The sequence below is a fragment of the Phyllopteryx taeniolatus genome, chromosome 7, assembly GCF_024500385.1.
Source record: "Phyllopteryx taeniolatus isolate TA_2022b chromosome 7, UOR_Ptae_1.2, whole genome shotgun sequence".
NCBI lineage: Eukaryota > Metazoa > Chordata > Actinopteri > Syngnathiformes > Syngnathidae > Phyllopteryx > Phyllopteryx taeniolatus.
Window position 1 is genome coordinate 17,817,417 of NC_084508.1, and position 14,900 is coordinate 17,832,316.

The 14,900-nt window shown below is 43.6% G+C and overlaps 1 protein-coding gene across 1 annotated transcript; it reads right to left on the reverse strand.

Annotated features, from left to right (window-relative positions):
- Positions 1-648: 648 nt before the first annotated feature.
- Positions 649-6,773, reverse strand: LOC133480337 (angiopoietin-related protein 4-like). Its single transcript, XM_061778197.1, has 7 exons — positions 4,493-6,773; positions 4,253-4,363; positions 4,091-4,178; positions 3,520-3,633; positions 3,331-3,426; positions 2,958-3,239; positions 649-2,879 (listed from the first exon to the last, which is right to left on the reverse strand). The coding sequence occupies exons 1-7, from the start codon at positions 5,132-5,134 to the stop codon at positions 2,704-2,706; spliced, it is 1,509 nt and encodes a 502-aa protein (XP_061634181.1). The 5' UTR covers positions 5,135-6,773; the 3' UTR covers positions 649-2,703.
- Positions 6,774-14,900: the final 8,127 nt, after the last annotated feature.

Consider the following 14,900-nt stretch of genomic DNA (forward strand, 5'->3'; position numbering starts at 1 on the left):
CCGATGGAAACTACCTAAAATACACATATACTGTTAAGCATTGAACATGGAAAAGTTTATTTCCATAATTCCTTTCAAAAAGTTAAACTTTCATAGATTATAGAGTCAATTTCAAGTATTTATTTATTTTTACATAATTTGGGTTTCCAGCTGATAAAACCCACAAAATCAGGAATTTAAAAAATTAGAATACTGTGAAGAAATCGGCCCAAATTTTGCAGGCCATAAATGTTTTCAATTGAGTGTCACACACTAAGCATCAACTAAACTCAAAGCACCAGCACAGGTTTCCCCAGCTGTCATTAAATTGCTTCAGTTTGGTTCCATTATCTCAGTTGGGTTCAATATGGGGAAGACTGCAGACTTGACAACTGGCCAGGAGACCATCATTGATACCCTCCATAGGATGGGTAAGCCACAAAAGTTCATAGCTCAAGAGGCTGGCTGTTCACAGAGTGCTGTCTCCAAGCATATCAATGGAAAGTCTAGTGGAAGGACAACATGTGGCAGGAGAAGATGCACCAGCAAAAGAGATGACCGTGGGCTTCAGCGGATTATCAGAGTGGAATGAGGCGGGAATCACAGCTTCAAAAACCACCACATTCAGACACATCCGCGATATGGGCTACAACTGTCGGGTTCCTCAGGTCAAGAAGAAGAAGAATCACCTTTTATTGTCATGAACATGCATGCATGTACATGAAATATGTTCTCTGCATTTAACCCATCACAGTGAACACATACACATGTTAGTGTACAACTGAAGTGTGGTGGGAGTGACTATGTAAATTATAAAAGTATATAGGAAGAGAGTGTGAGTGAGGGGATACCCAAGCAATTTGCATATTCATAAGTTATTTGTCGCAATAAGTGAGTGGCCCCACACCCAGTGAAAAGGTCCCATGGGTGTGTGGCTGCGGACACATGCAAGTGAATTGACACTGTTTCGCATGCACAATGACTGACAGAAGTGTCCTGTAATTTCTGTGCCTGCACCGCGGTGGCTGAGGACCCTACCTAATCAATCAAGAGGCGGGATCGGGCCCTGGAGTCCACTCGGTGGACAGGACACGTCCCACACCGAGGGACCCTGGGCCGTCCGCCGGCCCCAACGAGGCGCCACGACAACCGGCCAACCGGAGGCCGCAGGGACCCAATGACGACTGGTTGCAATCGAAGGAAAGATGAATGCGGCCAAGTACAGGGATATCCTGGACGAAAATCTTCTTCTGAGTGCTCAGGACCTCCGACTGGGCCGAAGGTTCACCTTCCTACAAGACAATGACCCTAAGCACACAGCTAATATAACGAAGGAGTGGCTTCAGAACTGTTCTTGAATGGCCCAGCCAGAGCACTGACTTAAACCCAATTGAACATCTCTGGAGAGACCTGAAAATGGCTGTCCACCAAGGTTCACTATCCAACCTGACAGAACTGGAGAGGATCTGCAAGGAGGAATGGCAGAGGATCCCCAACTCCGGGTGTGAAAAATTGGTTGCATCATTCCCAAAAAGACTCATGGCTGTATTAGCTCAAAAGGGTTCTTCTACTAAATACTGAGCAAAGGGTCTGAATACTACTACAAAATGTCAACAATTCAGTTTTTTTCTGTCAATATGGGGTGCTGTGTGTACATTGAGGGAAAAAAATGAAACTTAAATGATTTTAGCAAATGGCTCCAATATAACAGAGTGAAAAATTTAAGGGGGTCTGAATACTTTTTTTTTGCATTTCACTGAGCATCGGTTAACAAACAAACAAACAAAAAAAGACAAAAACGATGTACGAGTTTTGGTGTGCTGTGAATAAATGTAAAAGTCCACTTTCAACTGTTTCTGTTTTCATTACTCAGGGAGCAAAGCACCATAAATGTACTCAACATATTAACTCTCAGTGCAGATATTACTGTTCATATAACCACAGGAATTCCCCATGTATTTGATCGCTCAGCAGTAACCAAACTAATTCAGTCAATACTGATGGGAATGCAAATCCCCCTCAAATGTTACTACTTTATCCAGAGATGTTTGTCCAATACTAAAGCTATACTCAGGAAGAAAAACTTAAGTAATTTTAAAAAAGGCAAAAATCCATACAAAAAATATAAAAACACTCAAACATATAGTCTAAACTGCTATTGTGTTGCTTTTTTTTTGCCAGGATATGAAATAAAAAAATGATGGCTCAATGGATGAAAAGCATGTGGTGAAATGGACCACTGACTGCAGCGTGAGCGGTGAGTGGTGGAGTGAATGTGAGCCTGAATGCTTGTCTGTCTGTATCATACAGGAATGTTCGCTGTAATTGACTGGCGACCAGTCCTGGGTGTTTAATTAAACGTTGTGTGGAATTTTTAACTACTGTATTATTTACCAGGGACACAAACCTTATGAAAACACTTTTCATTCAGTTCTTACAAATGGTATATTTGAATACAAAATATTGAAGAAAATAATACACAGCTTATATATATATATTATTTTTTCTTTTTTTTAAAGCCCTTATAAAGGGAATACTTGTAACTGTCAATGTGACTGAGCGAAATCTTATGGCATAGCAATATATGATAATTCAGTGCAATAAACAGATGATAAATCTGCGTGTTGAGTTTGTCAGCCTATTTACATTTTTAGTTGTTCCATCACAAATGCATCATGTTTTCCCAGCTTGCTTTGGTCCTCTGCTGCATACATGCATAAGAATCTATTGCTGGTTTATTGAAATCGGTGCAAGCTTCATAAGAGTTGTCCTTAAAGAATTGTTTTGCCTCTTTGCGAAGGTCCAAAACATCCTCCTTGGCCTGGCCCTGAGCGTGCCGGGCCTTCTGGGATATTTGCCGTTGAGGTTTGAGGCGCCGCAGTTGCTGAACCACCAACCTCCTGCAACAAAATGACCAGTTAGAATCTATGCTGTTGTTCTGTCACGCTTGACGTGAACAGATCAGATGAAGATCTCACCTGAGTGAAGATCAGCACAGTTGTCGTCCGCGGCGAGATCACTGTCGCGGTCGGCTGTAGAGAAAGGAAGACCCGAGGCACCCGTCAGAATGCCTCCCCCCTGAACTCCAGACGTAGAATCCTCCTTGAGGTGGAGAGTGTAGTTTTTGTCCTCTCCATCAAGTTGGATGCGATAGTGTGTCGCTTGAGTCTCTCCCGCCCAATCCGTGAGCTCCACCTGGAGCAGGTACTGGCCTTGTTCGGAGATTGCGTGAATGTTCTCCAAGCCCAACCAAAACTCACCTGAGGGGAAGGGAATCATTCATTATTCTTACTGGGGTTCTGTGGTACAATTTGTGATGTATTCCATGTATAACGTTGACATTGGCCTCACCATTCAGGCTGCCAAAGCCTTTTTTGTAGCTCCCCCAAAGCTGATTAAAGTTTTGCGAGCCATCAAAACGTTTCTGGATGACGTTCCATCCACCTTCTATGAAAGCAACAAAGAGAAGTTGAGCTTTCAGGCTGAAAGTAGGTAATCGAGACAGATTTAGGATTAGAGTTAGGCGTCTTCTTGCCTCACCTGAGGTCATTTCGCAGAGGACGTTGAACGGCTGCGAGTTCTGTGCCTGGATTGTGTATATGCCGCTGGCTCGTTGCCCTTCTACAAACAGATCGTGGCAATCCCGAGCTAGACCTGAGCAAAACAAAACAAACAGATCAAATAGTTGTACATAAGTCTTCAGCTGCTCAACTATATCGTTGCTGCCATGCTCAAAGATTGTCACACATGTTGGTGCCCAAAGGAATGATAATGATTGTTGAGATCATGCAGTGGAAGCCAGTGCCTGATCTTTGGACTGTCTGCAAACAGCCCTGCCAACAAGTCAGACTTTGTTCTTGGAGGATCAAAGGTTTAGTTTTGATTTTGAAATGTATCACTTTAAATAGCTCATCCGTCTTTGCCGCTTGTTGTCATGACACGACATTTACCACACTGTCAAAGTTCAACATATTGAACACTTAATATTAGTTTTGGTTTCCACACCAGAAAATGTGAAATTATGCAAGATACGTGACTTTGAACACATTTCTGTAGCTCATTTGCAGCACTAAAGTAGTGACTATTCACTTTTTCACTGTTATTTAATGACCTGTTTTGGCATCACTCAGCGCCGCATCTCCCCTCAGTGTTGTCTCCTCATCCCTTCGCCTGAGGAATTTGACTCTCTTATGTGCAACCTGGAGTAATGACAGAGACTGTCAGTCGCAATGGACAAAAGCACACTGTTGTGCGTTTTGGTCTCGCAACTCACCTTGCTCTGCAGTGTCTGCAGGTGTAAACTCTGCTTGTCCAGTTTGTCTTGCTGCTGCTTGATTTTGTCCACCAACTGGTCGATGCGTCTGTTCTGCGCTGCCAAGGCTCTCTGGAAACACACATTGGAAGAATGTCATACACCCAACATCTTTCTGTCAGGCAGTGGAGGTGATAGAGTATGTTTGTAGTTGTTGAAGCCACTCCCACCATGTAACAACTGAAGCTTCTTTCTGCTCACCTGGATAAATGACATTGTTGAGTTGTTGTCTCTGAAGCTGACTTCCGGTGTCACTTTAAGCATTTCATCCACGTTCTTCTCAAGTGAGTTCATGCGGGAGCGGATGTCCTTGGTCTGCTTCACCACTTCCTCCACTTTCTCGTCTATCCTTTCCTCCCCCTCCCGTCTGGCCTTCAGGGCTGCGTCTTGCTCGCGCTGCTTTCTCTCCGTTGTGGCGACCGTGGCGTTGAAGGCTTTCAGTTGGCTGCTGACGTCCCTCATCTGAACTTTGGTCTTGTCTACATGCTCCTTGAGACCCTGGCCCAGCTGCAGCAGGCCGTGGGCCACCACGTTGACGTCGTCCCAGGAGGCGTACTTGTCCCTTCTGTCCACGGGGAAACCCGCTGCTGCATTTGAAAGCAACACTGGGACGAAGATGACAATCTGAACCGTCTTCATCTTTGGGCTGTTTAGATTCGAATGCTGATCTTGTTGTCTGTTGTGTGCTGGAGATGCAATTGTGAGGTATTTATAGCTGAGCGCTGCAGCTGAGGACTGTGCTGATTGGCCGCAAGGCTTTGGAGGTGGGCATGGAGGAAGGTTTAGATGGAAACATTTCATAGTGGTCACCACTTGTAAAATGATGCTATGAAACGTCTGCATTTCTGGCTGATGTAAAATATTATACTACTATTATTATTTTGCAGTTGAAGCAGCATTTTTGTTGATGTAATACTTTATTTCTGACACCATATATTTATGCAATGTTTAAATGTTTAATTATTAATGTAAAATATTTGTTTTTCACTTTTTAATGGACCCAATCAACCGTAAACTTTATATCAGAATAACAACTCCAGCATCACTCATTTCTCTAAAGAAAATAAAAACAAATTGTTACATAGATGGATAATATGAAATAATATACATCCAACCATCTATTTATTTTCCATTCCACTTGCCATCAATAGGATCACACCTATATGAAAATTAATCATGATTCTGTATAAGTTTCAAGTATGACTTAAGTACATTTGCAATCATGCCCTTAAACACTTTTTGTAGTTCTCCAATTCCCGTTAAAGTCACAGTGAAAATTCACAATCAAGTGAAGATAACGATTATATATAGCCTAGCCCAGAAAAACAAATTCTAGGAAGTAAAATATTGTTTCTGTGAATCAGCGTACTGGGCCAGTAGCTGCTAGTTTTCAACCATGAATCAGGAATGCTCGGGAGAACTTGTGGGAAGTAGGGGAAAGTTCACCCTGCAGGGCTTTTTACACCCTGACATCAAAATCCCAAACAATGGCACGCACATGAGGACACGCACACCCAGACACAAGTCATGTGGTTTACACCTTGCACAATCACTGAATACACACACGCGTACAGTCTGTTTAGACAGACTCAAAACTACATGATAGTATAAAACAGATTTTTACGGAGTATACAGTGTCTGGCTCAGTAAGCAAACTCTTTAAACACAATTGCGATTACTACAAAGTGAGAAGTCTGAAGAAGATTCTTGTTGGTGTATTCAGTCAGTAAGCAAAACTTCCAACTTTTAGGGCAACACTAAAGCCAAGAAAGTAATAGTTTTTTAAAACGTTAAACCTAAAAAAAAGCCTTAGCTCTTTAAGTGGCACCATAACAACCAACATTGAAATACAGTAGCATAGTAGGCCTTAGTGTACATAAAACATTTTGTCCCTAAAAGTATATATTATTATTTATTATAAGCCACTGTAACATTATGCACAGTTTAAACATTAACACTGTTTAAATCTAGGATGGCTAAAAAAAAAAGCTGTACTAAAATAATGATTCGATTAACATTTATTTCACATAATAGTTAAATAAAATTGCATCTAAATAAGTTTAAAAATAAACAGTTCTTAAAGATTAAATGCAAATGTATTGTACTAAAAGTTAAAATAAAACTGAACTGATTATTTTGGAGCCTATCTACCACCAGTGCTACTAGTACCACACTTTGAGAATCACTGGCCTACTGTAAATCAGGGTTGAGTAAAATATGACCGGCAGGTCACATAAAGTCCGTTCCTTTTTTTAATTCGCCCCACCGAGCATTTACATTATCAAGAGTCCTGTAATATTTGTTGCAGTAATTTAGCTGTTTTTTCCCCTTAAAATTGGATAATTAAATAATTTGGTAAATCGTAAATCGTAATTTGTTAGTATTGATATTTTCTTGTGAAAAAAAGTCATTTGTCAATTGGTGAGTTTATTTCAAAAATAAAAATATTAAAATAATTTGACACCTACATTAAAAAAGTACTATTTATTATAGTTCAAATGTAATCATAATTTAGATTAAATAATTGGTTGATTAATTATAATTAAATTAATTTTAAATAATACAAGAATAAAATGAGAATTTATTTTATTATTTAAAAAAAATAATGTTTTGTTATAACATACACATTTTAACTTTCTACAAAATATTGTAGTCTGCAAAATTGTTTTAAATGTCCGTTGATCTAGAAGAACATTTGTGCGATGTAGAGGGCATGCCAGTCCATGGCGCTGATCCGAAGCACGTTTCCCTGCTGTCGCTCTGCACGTATCCTTTAGAATCCTCTTCCTCAGCTGACGTAAGGCACAGCACAGCGTCCATAGCTGGTGAGCTGGACGCCTGCATGTCAAAACATACTGTTCCATTTGAGGTTAAGCTTACTTAAAACAATGTTTTCTCTTTGGTGGAAGAAATGTGTAACAGTAATTGAGAGAAGCCCAGGAAGAGGTATAAGGCAATTAAGATATTGTTTAAGGATCTTAATTTAATTTAATTTCCTCACTATAATGCTTTTGTCAGATGTTGACAATAATGTCATATCCTTCTCTATATAATGTCACCAGACAATAAACCCAGCTTGGTTTTATTTGGGGAACAGTCTTCTGTTTTTGCTCTCAGCACTTTCTTTCTTTTCTTTTCTTTTCTCTGAGCAACTGATGAAATGATCAGCATCCCAGAATGGACACATAAAGCAAAATGGAAAGAATGCGATTATACTGTATTTATATACAGCGGGACCTCAATATATTATAACGTTGTAGAAAATGTCTCTTATTTCAGTAAATTAAATACCAAATAGTTATCAAGTACCCTTTGTTGTAAACAAAAAATCAAAAATAAATTGATATATAAATTCCTGAACTCTGATCCCAGTATAGATGTGTAGTGATGTTCTACACTAAAAGCACTTGGGTTCACTTCACCAATTAAAAAATCTGACATCTAGGCCAGGGTTGGGCAAATCTTTGTGCTCAAGGGCCACATTTAATTTTTAAAATGAACAGATAAAAAAAAGTTGAAATGTGTACATAAAATACTTTATTTTAATAATGAAATAATTAATGATTGTTTTTATTGTACTATTTATAATTAGCTTATTTATAATCAATAAACCAATTATTTAATACAATTAATTCATCCATCCATTTTCTTCCGCTTACCGGTGAAGTCACGGGGGCGACAGCTTAAGTTGGGAAGCCCCGACTTCCTTCTCTCCAGCCACTTTGTCCAGCTCTTCCAGGGGTGGGCCCGAAGCGTTCTTAGGCCAGCCAGACTTTAGTCTCTCCTGCGTGTCCTGGGTTGTCCCCGGGGCCTCCTCTTGGTGGGATGTGCCTGGAACATCCAGGCAGGCGTCCGGGGGGCATCCTAACCAGATACCCGAACCACCTCATCTGGCTCCTCTCAATGCGAAGGAGCAGCGACTCGACTCTGAGCCCCTCCCAGATGACCGAGCTTCTCACCCTATCTCTAAGGGAGAACACATGCGGAGGAAACTCATTTTGGGCCACTTGTATCCGCGATCTTGTTCTTTCGATCACGAGCCACAGCTCGTGGCCATAGGTGAGGGTAGGAATGTAGATTGACCGGTAGATTGAGAGCTTTGCCTTTCGGCCGAGCTACTTCCTCACCACGATAGACCGATACAGAGTCCGCATTACTACAGGGAGGCTGAGAAATGTGATGCCCTTATAGTTGGAACACACCCTCCGGTCCGGTCAAAAGGGGCACTGTGCCTGATGTTGCAGAGGCGTATCAACCAAGACAGCCCCACAACACCCAGAGCCTTCAGGTATTACGATTGGATCTCATCCACCCCGGGGGCCCTGCCACCGAGGAGCTTTTCCAACCACCTCAGTGACCTCAACCCCAGTGATAGGAGAACTCGCCTCAGAGTCCCCAGACTCTGCTTCCTCATGGTAAGGCGTGTCAGTGGAATTGAGGTCTTCGGAGTATTCGACCCACCGACTCACAATGTCCTGAGTTGAGGCCGTCCCCACTATACATAGTGTTGATGGTGCACTGCTTCCCCCTCCTGAGAAGCCGGATGGTGGACCAGAATTTCCTAGAAGCCGTCCGGAAGTCATTCTCCATGGCCTCACCGAGCTCCTCCCATGGCCGGGTTTTTGCATTTCACTCTGCCAGCCGGTACCCATCAGCTGCATCCGGAGTCCCAAAGGGCAAAAAGCCCTGATAGGACTCCTTCTTCAGCTCAATGACATCCCTTACCACTGGAGTCCACCAGTGGGTTCGCCGCCACGACAAGCACCAACCAGCTTATGCCCACAGCTCCGGTCGGCTGTCTCAACAATTTATGTGCGGAACATGGTCCACTCAGACTCACTTTCCCCTCTTTCCCCTGGGACATGGACGAAGTTCTGTCGGAGGTGGGAGTCGCAACTCCTTCTGACATGGGAGTCTGCCAGACCTTCCCAACAGACCCTCACAATACATTTGGATCTGCCAGGTCAGACCGGCTTCCAACCCCCGCCATCGGAGCCAACTCACCAGAGGAGAGCTCCACCCCGCTCTTCAGCCGACTGTCCAAGACATGCGGCCGCAAGTCCGATGACACGACCAGAAAGTTAATCATTGAATTGCGGCCAAGGGTGTCGTGGTTCCAAGTGCACATGTGGACACCCTTTTGTCTGAACATGGTGTTCATATGGACAGTCCATGACGAGCACAGAAGTCCACTATCAGAACACTACTCTGGTTCTGGTTGTGGGCAGGGCGTTCCTACCAATGATGCGCTTCCAGGTTTCACTGTGTCCTTGCTCACGTGAGCATTGAAATTCCCGAGCAGAATGAGGGAGTCCCCAGCGGGTCTTCTGTAGCCGGGGATCGGACTACCAGCCTCTTTGGGCTGTACCTGCTGCACCTATCGGGCCCGGCCCGGCCGCCAGGCTCTCGCCTTGAGGCCCACTCCCAGGCCTGGCTGCAGAGGGCCCTGGTGACCAGCGTCTGGGCAAGGGAAACCGAGGTCAATTTATATTTATCATCATAAGAGGGCTATGAGCCGTACTTTGTCTGCTCCCTCACCTAGGACCTCTTTGCCATGAGTGACCCTACCATGGGCGAAAAGTCCCAGTCCTTAGGTCCTAGGCTCATCAGGACACACAAACCCATCCACCACGATAAGGTGACATCTCAAGGAGGGGAGAATTAATTAATACAAATTTGAATTATATATCCATCCATCCATTTTCAACACCGCTTATCCTGGTTAGGGTCACGGAGCGCTGGAGCCTATCCCAGCTGACTTCGGGCGAAAGACAGACGACACCCTGAACTGGTCGACAGTCAGTCGCAGGGCACATATAGACATGGACAACCATTCGCCCTCACATTCACAGAGTGAACTGAACCCACGCTGCCCACACCAAAGTCAGGCGAGTGTACCACTACACCATCAGTGGCTTGTTAAATATATCCATCCATCCATCCATTTTCTTTTACCGCTTATCCTCACAAGGATCGGGGGCTGCTGGAGCCTATCCCAGCTATCTTCGGGCGGGAGGCGGGGTAGACTGAACTGGTCACCAGCCAATCGCAGGGCACATAGAAACAAACACTCATTCGTGCTCACATTCACACCTAAGGGCAATTCAGAGTTTCCAAGCACAACCTACCATGCATGTTTTTGGGATGTGGGAGGAAACCAGAGTGCCCAGAGAAAACCCTCGCAGGCACAGGGAGAACATGCAAACTCCACACAGGCGGGCCGGGATTTGAACCCCGGTCCTCAGAACTGTGAGGCAGATGTGCTAACCAGTCGCCTGTTAAATATATATATATACACACACACACCCCTGCAGTTTGCCTACCGAGCAAACAGGTCTGCGGATGATGCAGTCAACATGGGACTGCATTTCATCCTCGATCACCTCAACAGTACAGGGACCTACGCGAGGATCCTGTTCGTGGACTTCAGCTCAGCGTTCAACACCATCATCCCTGAACTCCTTTCCTCCAAGCTTCTCCAGCTCAGCGCCTCGCCTGCCATCTGCCAGTGGATTTACAGCTTCCTGACAGGCAGGACACAGCAGGTGAGCCAGGGGGAGACCACCTCATCCACATGCAACATCAGCACTGGGGCACCTCAAGGTTGTGTCCTCTCTCCACTGCTCTTCTCTCTCTACACTAACGACTGCACCTCAACGCACCCGGCTGTCAAACTCCTGAAGTTTGCAGATGACACCACTGTCATCAGTCTCATCAAGGACGGTGAAGAGTCTGCATATCGACAGGAAGTGGCGCGGCTGGAGCTGTGGTGCGGCCGACACAACTTGGAGCTGAACACGCTCAAGACTGTAGATGATTGTGGACTTCAGGAGGCATCCTTCACCACAGCTGCCCCTCACACTGTCCAGCTGCCTCGTGTCAACCGTCGAGACCTTCAAATTCCTGGGAATTAAAGTCTCTCAGGACCTGAAGTGGGCGATCAACATCAACTCCGATCTCAAAAAGGCCCAGCAGAGAATATACTTCCTGCGGCTTCTGAGAAAGCACGGTCTGTCACGGGAGCTGCTGAGGCAGTTCTACACAGCGGTCATCGAATCAGTCCTGTGTTCTTCCATCACAGTCTGGTTTGGTGCTGCTACAAAAAAGGACAAACTCCGACTGCAACTGCAACTGCTGAAAGTATTGTCGGTACCCTACCCACACTTGAGGACTTGCACGCTGCCAGAACTAAGACAAGAGCGTGCAAAATCTTCTCGGACCCTCCACATCCCGGTCACCGGCTCTTCCGGCTCCTTCCCTCAGGTAGGCGCTACCGATCAACGCAAACTAGAACTAGCAGACATTCCAACAACTTCTTCCCTCTTGCAATCAACTTCTTAAACACCTAACCTACAATTCCATTACAACATGCTGGCAATTTCTTTTGTCTGAGTTTGTTGTCACAAATTTGTCGGGCCAATTATATACTACTCGTGCACTCACTATAGTCTCGCCACATACACTATTTGCATATCTGTTGTTGACCAATACTGGCCACTCATGCCAGAGTAGCATCTGCCCCATCTGCACACTGACTGAGGAGTATCTGCAACATTTGCACAATCAACATTGTCCCAGATTATCGCACTACTCGTCACTTTAAACTGCATAGTCTTGAAGTCTCGGCGCCCCTTTGCACAATGGTCATTGCACCGGACTATTGCGAGATTAGTCATTCAAACTGCTCTAAGTGCTAGAGGACTCTGCATCTTTTTTCACAATTGTCAAAACAAAAAAACCAAACAAAAAATTGTACCGGCATTACCAGATAACTTTATTGCTCAGTGACTGTTTTTCTCAATGTCTTTATGTCTCAAAAGTGTTTTCTGTCAACTGACTGTTGTCGTACTAGAGCGGCTCCGACTACCGGAGACAAATTCCATGTGTGTTTTTTGGACATACTTGGCAAATAAAGATGATTCTGATTCTGACAACTTGTACTTTTTTTGTTTATTCACACTAAATTAACTTACCGGTTATTTAAAGACATTAAAAAATTATTAATACATTTTAATTAACCAATAAATGCAACAAATATTATAGGACTCCTGACAATAACAGATGAAAGAGCATATGTGGCAATATGCGGTCATATTTTGGGTGCGCCTGGTTTAGCCAATTGTGAGCATCTAAATTAAAACAATCTTTGACTCTATTTGAATTTTTTTCTAAAAGTCTTGCTGGAGGTTGTTCACCATTCAATTTTCCTCAAACTAAATTTAAAACATTTCCAGTTTTTCTGCAGCAAATAAAACACGACACAATCAGTCAAACCCTTCGCAATAATTCTTGATGATGGATGGATGGATGTTTTTTATCCCTTGAACGTCCCCAAGCATTCCATAATTTCTGTTAATGATCCTCAAGGCCGCTGCAGAGATGACGACAACAACATATGTCCCATCACCTCTGCACGTGCACAGCACACGAGCTTCCTTCCACTGGGTAGAATGTGATTTTAGATACCAGTGGGTTAGTGTGTGAAAGGTGAGCCTGTTGTCACGTGCCTGCTCTATTGCATCAGCCAGTTTGAAATGCTGCAGCTGGATCACAAATAAGAAGTCTGTACACTCACCAGCCATAATAATGCACACTAATAAAAGATGTGTCCAAAATGTTGCCATAAAAACATTGTTGATCATTGTTTTATACTACTGCAAACTGCAGTGATAAACATACACTATAGACAAATTAATAGCTCTCTGACACTGTCATAATTATAAGCCAGTCAGTTAGTTAGGTGGTGTCCCACAGGGACATGCTTGGACCAGTACTATTCAATCTTTACATGCTTCCCTTAGGACGTATTATTTAAAAACACTCTCTTACCTTCCACTGCTATGCGGGTGGTACACAACTTTATTTATCGAGGAAACCGGTCGGCTATTTAAACTCCGTGTGTGCTTCAAAGACATCAAGAACTAGATGAGTGGTAAATTCTTATTACAGAACTCCGATAAAACTACAACTACTGTCCTTGGCTACCAGCACCTCAGAGGCACGGTCTCAAATGATGCTGCTCTAGATGGCTTTGCAATTATCTCCAGATGCACCGTAAGGAATCTTGGCCTTCTATTTGATCAGGATCTGTCCTTCAATTCCCCAATGCAACAAGAGCCTTTTTTCCCCACCTTTTTCCCCCTTAAATTTCCTGCCACTTGCTGAGGCAGAAAAACTAGTTCATGTTTTTGTGACATTGAGGCTGGATTATGGCAACCTTTGCTTTTAGGTTGTCCAAATCTGTAAAGACCCTCTAGCTGGTCCAAAATGGTGCTGAAAAAGTTCTAACCAGAACCGAATTAAGAGATCATATTTCTCCTGCTAAAATATATTGTGACAAACAGCTATAGGGGGTTACATTTTTGTAAAGTTCGTAATGCATTGACAGAACCCAAATTTGTAGGTAAATCACGATGCTAATCCATAAATATAGAGCACTCAAACAATACTGTAGGAACTGAGCGTACCTTCTTGTGCTGTGTGGTGATGTTACACCACGTGTGTTTTGTAATTGTAATATCATACATTGACAGTCCCTGTATACACTACTTGCAAAAGGTTGGGAATATAGTTGGCTTTTTCTGGATCAACCAAAAATGCACTATAACCTTTACACGATGATGTGGGGTGTTTTTTGTTTTGCTCTCACCAAGTTAACCACCCCTGGTACAGTATCCATCCATCCATCCATCCATTTTCTTTACCACTTCTCCTCACTAGGGCCGCGAGTGTGCTGGAGCCTATCCCAGCTATCTTCGGACGAGAGGTGGGGTACAACCTGAACTGGTCGCCAGCCAATCGCAGGGCACATATAAACAAACAACCATTCACACTCACATGCACACCTACGGGCAATTTTGAGTTTTCAATCAACCTACCACGCAGGTTTTTGGGATGTGGGTGCAAAATGTTTGTTTGTTTATACAGTTTGTGCCCTGCAATTGGCTGGCGACCAGTTCAGGGTGTACCCCACCTTTTGCCCAGAGTAAGCTGGGATAGGCTCCAGCATGCCCGCGACCCTCGTGAGGATAAGCGGTACTGAAAATGGATGGATGCTAGCTAGATACAGTAGTCACCAAGCAAATTTAGCAACATTTAGCAATATTAGTGCTATATCATGCTTCTCATTCAATTCTAATGTATCAGGTAAAATATTAATTCTTAAACACTTTATCTTAACCTCAATATTGTTGTGGTCAACAGTCTCGACATGCATCGTTTCCAGGTTCTAAACAGTGCGCAATGAACAAGTTTACACAGTGGCATAAGAATACGTTGTCACATGGCACAAGAAGGCACACCTCTTAACCACTACACTACTTATTGTTTTTCATTGGATTGCTTTATAGTTATGGCCAACAGTGCGTTCTGGCATAAACCAAGGACTCCCTGTAGCCTACTATAGCAGCATTGTGATGTGAGAAACATCTTCATATGTATTCTCATCCATCCATTCTCTGCACCACTTATCCTATTCAGGGTCACGGGGCGCTGGAACCTATCCCAGCTTACTTCGGGCTGAAGGCAGACTACACCCTGAACTGGTCGCCAGTCAGTCGCAGGGCACCATATGTACGTTTTTTTAAAATTTCCATTTACTTGTACTTGG